At 42.6% G+C, this 7,651-nt stretch overlaps 1 protein-coding gene across 1 annotated transcript; it reads right to left on the bottom strand.

Annotated features, from left to right (window-relative positions):
• Positions 1 to 1,728: 1,728 nt before the first annotated feature.
• On the bottom strand, positions 1,729 to 2,529 carry LOC127097436 (extensin-like). The gene has a single exon (XM_051035933.1). The coding sequence runs from the start codon at positions 2,527 to 2,529 to the stop codon at positions 1,729 to 1,731; it is 801 nt and encodes a 266-aa protein (XP_050891890.1).
• Between the last annotated feature and the right edge of the window lie 5,122 nt (positions 2,530 to 7,651).

Here is a 7,651-nt window from a genome sequence, read left to right as displayed (position 1 = left end):
TGTTTGTGCTTGTTTACTTTTTGTGCCAAGCAGGTAAAGCCCTTGATTAAGGCAATTGGTGGATCAAAGAGATATGCAATCTATCTCCCACTATTCTGTTGAGTCGTCCCTCTGCTCACACCACTGTGTTGATGCATTGGGACACAAACCCAAGATCTTGTACTTTGTACAGTTGTGTCAGAGTCTTTGAGCGTAGAAGGGTTCCATCTTTCTGAACCCACGCTCCTTTGTCTGAAGCTCTCCCTGGCCAGGGATAAGAGCTGTGAAGTCTGATCTTCACTCACCTTTCATCTGCTTCACCTTAGCCTCTCAATGGCAAGGTTAAGAGCGAATACTACCTTGTACAGATGACTTGCTTCGGCAGTCAAACCCATTGTTTGAGCCCACTTGATTGGTTATAGTGTGTGCTTTGTGAATATTTGTGTGACATGTTCGTTTTGATCAGTTGATGCTTGCATGCTTGCTTTCTTCCTGGATAGGATTAGCTTGCTGTTGTGCAAGTAGGTAGAAACCATAACATAGGGCAATGATGCATGATAACACTAGGCTCGAGTACAGCTCCCTGGTAGTGTGTCTCCCCTTTGTCTCTGGTTAGGAGATAGTTTCTTTCCATGTTTAGGAGAACTACATCGCCCTGATCCTTGTTCCAGACAAGGTATGTAGGCAGGAGGTCGTGCGAGACCTCTCCGGGCACTTTTTTTTCTTTTTGTGTGTGTTGTTTGACAATTGCTAGGCTCGAGTCCCCGACTCCTTAGCAACTTGTTATTTGTCTGTTTGTTTGTTGTGTGCTTGGAAGCCGGTGTAAGTCCATCAAGTGGCATCAGGGTTCCAGTGTGGGTTGTTTGGTTCGGAAGCTGACGTAATTCCATCGAGTGGTTGTCGGGTTCCAGGTTTGCCTGTTTGTGTGCTTGTGTTGTTTGGCGTGCGTAAGCCGAACTACAGCAGCTCTGATTCTCGTTCCAAACGAGATATGTAGGCATAGGATGTGATGTCCTATCGAGCTCCCTTCTCTTAACCCCACCTGCGTTCCCTGTGTATGTGTGTGTGATGTTTTAGCAACCTTTTCTTTCTTTTAGAACGTGGATCCCGTCGAGTACGACGGACGTGAGGGGTGCTAATACCTTCCCCTTGCGTAACCGACTCCCTTACCCTTTCTCTTTGGTCGCGAGACCATGCTTTTTCCAGGTTTCTCTGAGCGTTTCCTTTCCCTATTTTGGGATAAATAACGCGCAGTGGCGGCTCTGTTTGTTTTTGTTTTAGCCCGCCGGTTGTTTTTTCGCGGATGCGACACTGGGTCAGCAGATTCTAAATTTTGACGTTGACTGAATCCTGTTGATCTAATCTAGCTCAGACTTCCTTCTGCTCCTTCTGAAGATCTTCAAGAGTCTTGAGAACCAGAGGGATAAAGGTGGAAGACTTCCCCTGAGTCAGAGCATCCGGTTCTACCCTGCTGGCAAATTCTTCAGCACGACGAGCTTCAGCTTCAGCAGCAGCTTTAACTTCAGCAGTAGCAGCGTCAGCTAGAGCTTTGGCTTCAGCTTCCTTAAGTCTTTGAATTTCCTATTGCCTTGCTTTTTCTTCTGCTTCCTTTTTGGCTTACTCCTCAGCTTCTCTGGCTAAGCGCTCCTGTAGTCTTACTTCAGCATCTCTGATGAAGTCGTTTATGACTTGCTTAGAGAGGCTCTTTAGTTTGAAGGCTTTAGAGGTCATCCAGCCAATAACTTTGTTCTAGTGTGTTCTAACAGCTGAAGGATCATCAGTGATGCCAGAGTTGATGGTCAAAGACTTGACCTTGTCAACTGAGGCTCTTGCAAATAACAATATTGCTTCCTCTAGGGTTGGCAGGGTGTTTTGTGGTTCAGAGGGTGGAGGTAGAGAAGTGGGGGGGCTTAGGTTGAGAGTTTGTGGTTCAGCGGATGTGTTTGGTGGGGGTGTGTCAGAGGTGATTTGTTCAGAGGGTTGATGGTCAGATGGTGTTGGGTTTGGTTGTTCTGCGGGTGGTGAAGTGACTCCAGGGTCAGGTTGATGTTGGGTTTGTGTTGGCTGTTGTGAGGCCAGAGTCTGAGCGTGAAGTTGGGCCAGAGTGGGAGATGAGGGGTCAGAGCGTTCTGTGTCTAATGAGATGGTGAAGTAGGGGGGTGATTCTGGAGAAGAAGATGAAGATGAAGATGGTGAGGAGGTTTCATTCAGCATTTTTGCTTCAGAACGAGGTAAAGTGGTGGTGGCAAGATTAAATTTCTGAAATGTTTTGGTGGTTGAAGGCGGGGTGTCTGAGTGAGTATAGATAGTTGTTGGTTGAGGGAGAGAAGAAGCAATTTGCTGTGTTTGTGCAGAGGGAGCAAGAGAGACAGACTTACCAGAAGGCTCATGCTGAGGTGCTGGAGGTCTTGATCTGGAGGATTCTCCTAGCTTTGCCTTCTTTGCTTGCCTCGCCTTATCAGAGGGTCCTCGTGGATGTTTCATGAAGTTTGGAGCCGTATCTGGGAGATCGCTTAGGTTGAAGTCTGAGATATCCACACCTTCTTTCATCAGATTGTCCAGATAGAAAAGGATTACATCTCGGGGGTCTTCCTTTGAGAACAGATAGAGTCCATGGGGGATTTCCCTATGATCTTTTAGAGCATCCTAGGAGGTGTCCAGAGTAAGTTTGAATTTGACCTGATCCAGAATCCCCATGCTCTTCAGATTCTTGGCGTTGAGAGGTTTTCCAGTGTCGATCATCACATCTTCCATGAGTCTGAACTTTAACAGGTGGTCCATCAGGCGACTTTCAATCAGAAAGTCAGAGATTAGCCTTCCCTGAGGAATGTAGTTTCTGGGCTTCATGTTGTTTCTTGTATCTCGTATAGAGTCTCTTAGATACTTGAAGAGAAGTGCTGGAAGGCGAGCTTCAGACCCTTGTGGATGCAGTACGAAATGCACTTCTGGTATGTGTTGATGTAGTCTGAGGAGTTTGACGCTGGGCAATGATGGATGGTACCCAGAATGATCTTCAGCCAGACACAGAGGTTCTGAAGTAGCTCCTTGTTCTTAGAGGAATTTCCTTCTGCGTTCTGCTTGAAGATTGTTGGGTTAATCTCTTGGGACATGTATTTTGCCCTAGGATTGATGTTGTAGATTCTTCTGCCTCCATCCTTTTCCATGCCCAGAAGAGCAGCAATAGACTTCTCAGTTATCACTATCTTGACTCCCAAAACATAGGAGACAATGAAGTGATCATCAGCATCAGCGAATCTCCAGAATTCCTTCATAAGATTTGTGTAAACAGGACCATATAGACGTTTGAAGTAGTTACCCCAACCTTGATTGGTGAGTTCTTCAGTGAGGTCGATGCCATTCCTTTTCATGTTGTCAAAATCCACCAATGATTCACATAATACTTCCAGTTTCTCAAATGGCGTAGCAAGATTGATGTGAGGCTCACGATCGAGAATGTGAGGCTCCTTGTAGATTGGAGTTGTGACTACACCAGTAACCGCTGGGTTTGGGTTGCTTGAGCTTTGAACTTGTTCGCCTGAACCCATTTGTTGAGAGAAATTGTAAACAACTTGTTGTTGAGCATCCATGATGTTGTTGAAGACTGAGATGAAGATGAAGAATGCTTGCAGGAATGCCTTGAGAGAGCTGAGGTTTAAGGGTGCGTGAGAGTGAAAAGTGTGCAATGTGTGAAAAGAATGTGTTTAAATACCCAAATTAGGGCGCATGCAAAACGACACACAAAACAGGGTTTAGCACAAAAACCAAGTCAGCACGTTTAGAGGGAAAAATGATTACAGCTCATTAATGATGTCTAATCCCAACAGCTAGTACAATGCTCGAGGAGATCTCAAGAGACTGTTCCTTGATTACTGCTAGACAACTGTCTAGAAGTTCCAAGGTCAGATGCAAGGTACTCCATGTGTTTGCTTTATCTGATCTTCAGGAATACCAAAGGATTGGTTCCTGGAGAATTCTAACTCAGATAACTTCTAACTTGGTAGGAGTATCAGAGTCAGAGGCAAAATCCATTGTGTTTACATTAGAGTCTCATTTTACAACTTCAAAGGCACATATTATTCAGGGCAATTTGTCATACCCCGATTTTGGTCCTAAATTTTTTATGTTTGTTTGGCATGCTTGGTCTAACCTTACTCTGGTCTTATATGAGGATTGGTCTTGGTCCAAAGTCATGGTTTTATTCATGTGACTGTGGATACATCTATAGTCTAGGTCATCTGAACAACCAAGCTTCTTGTGTCTCAAGCCACTTGCTAGGCATGTTATTGGTTCATGGATACTTTGTCAAAACCCTAGTCTTGTGGTATCATTTCATGGTCTTGTTCATATACATTATCAGTCAAGTTATTTTCTTTGCAAAAGTCAAACATTCAAGCCAATTGTGAAACCAATTTCAATCTTTTTTTTAAAACCATTCCAATCCATTCCATCCATTTTAAACCAGTACATATGATTCCATACAAGAAAATACAAAATTTGGCATTTTTGACCAACTGTTGACTTTGGTCAACAGTTGACTTTTTGGTCAACTTTGACCAAAGTCAACCCAAATTCTTTAAACCCTAAATTTCATCCTAACCAATAATTAATTTTCCATTTACAAAGAAGATACAAAAAAAATGCATTTCTGACCAATTGTTGACTTTGGTCAACGGTTGACTTTTTGGTCAACTTTGACCAAAGTCAACCCTCACTTGCTCTTGACTATCCAAACTTGGCCTGGCCCTTTGTTTCATTGTGTCATCCAATTTCCATGTTTGGTTGTGTCACCTTTTGTTTGCTTCATCTCCAAGTAAATGATTTTGTTCCTACCTCATGCACACTAAGCATTGTTGGAAATGTTGGCTCATCAAGTCTTGTTCTTAGTTTGCCCTGGACCAGGTCTTAATGCAACACGCTGCAGTATCAACAAATCCATCATCTAGTCCAAATGCAATGTCATTGAAAAGCTTGGATTCATCATATGGTAACATCAGTTCCTGCCCTGGCTGCTGCAGTAGATCCCCATGCTTGGCTGCAGCCACATGCCTATATCATCTTGAGCTTGTGAGTGGTATTCAGTCCATGAATAAAAACAGGCCATGGCCATCTCAAGTAACTAGTACTGCTACACCATCATGACAGTCAGACATCCAAATGGTTCAGCATCAAACCATTGCAACATGTACAATCCTGCTGCTGCAATCATGACACATCCTGCAGAAAAGCCAACCCACGACCAAAGCTAGTCAACTGGTGAAGCAAGTGAGACTTTGATCTGCAAAGGCAACAAACCCAAGGTCAAGGTCACAAAGAATTTCCCTACAGCAAGGGGTTAATGAGCCATGACAAGCCAAAACACGGTTGAGTTGTGATCACCTGGTGAAAACCTTGGCAATACACAATGCTGCCCTGTGAGATATGACAGGCCAAAACTGGCACAGAGTGAAGCATGACATTATACTTGAAACCAAACCTGTCTCAACCTATATGCAACAGTTTGCAGCCATATCCTACATGAAGCATTGGAAAAGGTCATGATCATAGTGAAACATAAGGAAACCTCAGCATATCGAGTGCATCACCTTGAGGCAACAACAGTTTTAGAATAACAAGCACTTAAGTTAACTCCTAAACACCAACTCCCCAAGCCATGAACAGGGGAGCATCATCCCATTGCAGAACCCTATTATTGCAGCATGTGAGTCAAGGTAGAGGATACCATCAAGTTGCAAGACTATAGGATACATCATGTCATGAATACAATTGGTGTTACACAACTACATACAACTGAACCTGCAACCAACATGTTCCAAACACCAAAGCCTGTGTCACATACAATAGTCCAGGCATTAAGAGCCATCAATCCAAATATGTACAAAACTGACCTGACCTTTGTGACATTCCCACATGTTTTGGCTTTGAGTTCATGATGATGAAGGGCTCATGAAAGCTGCAGCAAAAGAATCATCTCTGCATGAACTCGACCTTATCCACAACCTCCCTAATACTCTGAATTCACTGCAGTAACACAATTGAATTAGCTGGAGGTTACAAGAAATTCACTGCAGTAACACATAATAGCCAGTAAAGCGTTAGAAATCCAAAAATTCCCAAAATTGGCATCAGGACAAAAACGAAGACGAAAGTACGTAGATTGGTTACCGTTTCCGAAGTTAACATCAAACAGGGGAATCCCCAACTGAGCACAAAAAAGGGATTTTGGCAGAAACACCTGTTGGGATCACCAAAGACAAAATTGTAAACCCTAATCAGGAGATATAAATAGGAAGAGAAGAAATCAAAGCAGAGGGCGAAAAATTAACGGCGAGAATTCGAAAACGAAAAAAACCTAATCGGAGGAGGAATTAAAAGCTACCAAACAGAAAAAACCCTAAGAATTTTTTGACGGCGAGAAGGCGAAAACAGCAAAACCCTAGCGAAAATTAAGAAGAAGAGAAGTCTAAAGAACACTAGACCTTGTTACCACCATGGATTGAAGCTCATATCGGAGGCAAGGGAGGCGAGTTTTAGTGCATTAGAGTGGAATCGATCGGTGAAAGAGTGAAAGGTGCAAGCGTCCGCCGCCCCAATTGCCGTGTGACTTCTTCGTAGCTGGTTCTGTTCGTTGCTTTCCGGTTGAGTCTCATTTTCGTCGCCGATGTTCGTTGGTGTCGCGGTTATTCTTCTGTGGATCTCCTTAAATCGAGAAGGTTTGTTTTCTCTGGAAATAATGGTTTTCATTTAGGGAAGAGGTTGTGATTTTTTTTACTTTTCATTACAGACTTCTGCTTTAAACCTTTTTCTTTGCGTTTTAATTTCTTCCATTTTTTGAAATGATTGCACCCATTTATTGTTGACCGTTGGCTTTAGCGTTGGGACTTGCTTGGTTCTCTATTACAGCCACCCATCATAAATGCCGACAGTTGGCATGGTCATGAGAGATCTCTTCTGCTTCCGTCACCCAACAGCCATGCGGCTAGGGTGACCGTTGGGCTTTTGACTTTTTCCTGTTTTTGTGATATGGCCACTGCTTCGTGGGCTTTGGGTTTGACATACTCCATCGACCCATTTCATTTTTTTAGTTAGTTTCTTTTTATTATTATTCTTTTTATTTGTTCTTGTTTATATGTTTGGTCGTTGTTAGTCTAATAGTTGATTGCCTATGGCCGGGTGGAGGGGAAGGAGTCTCATCTCCCCTTGTGTGGTGGGTTCGATACCCCTATGTATAGTTTTTTTTCTTTTAACATTTTCTTTTATGTTTATGCTTTATTATTCATAGTTTTTTATTATTGTTTAATAACATAGATTTGTTTTCCTTTTAATTGCATCATGCGTTCGAAACCATTTGAAAACTATAAAAATCATACTTTTCTCGATTTAATATCGAGCCCTTTTTTTACACCCTTGTAAGTCGATTGCTTTTTAAGCATCGCCATCGACCTCACATAGCTTACTCTTGGGCTTTCTTACAATGAGCCGGTTCCTTTGCACTTACACTCATACATTGTTTAATGCTTCATTATTTCGTTCTTTGATTATTTGATTCGATTATATACTTGTTTATATCTTACTTGTTTGATTAACTATGGCCTTTGTATGGTGTTTGAGGCATGTATTATTATTGTTTGCTTGCCATGAACAATCCCCATTCATAACAAATGTATCCCTCTCC

The sequence above is a fragment of the Lathyrus oleraceus genome, chromosome 1 (assembly GCF_024323335.1).
Source record: "Lathyrus oleraceus cultivar Zhongwan6 chromosome 1, CAAS_Psat_ZW6_1.0, whole genome shotgun sequence".
NCBI classification, from domain to species: domain Eukaryota; kingdom Viridiplantae; phylum Streptophyta; class Magnoliopsida; order Fabales; family Fabaceae; genus Lathyrus; species Lathyrus oleraceus.
This window is presented reverse-complemented; position numbering and strand designations above follow the sequence as displayed.

Coding starts and splice junctions, on each gene's coding strand:
- LOC127097436 (XM_051035933.1), bottom strand. CDS start 2,529: ATGAAAGAAGGTGTGGATATCTCAGACTTCAACCTAAGCGATCTCCCA.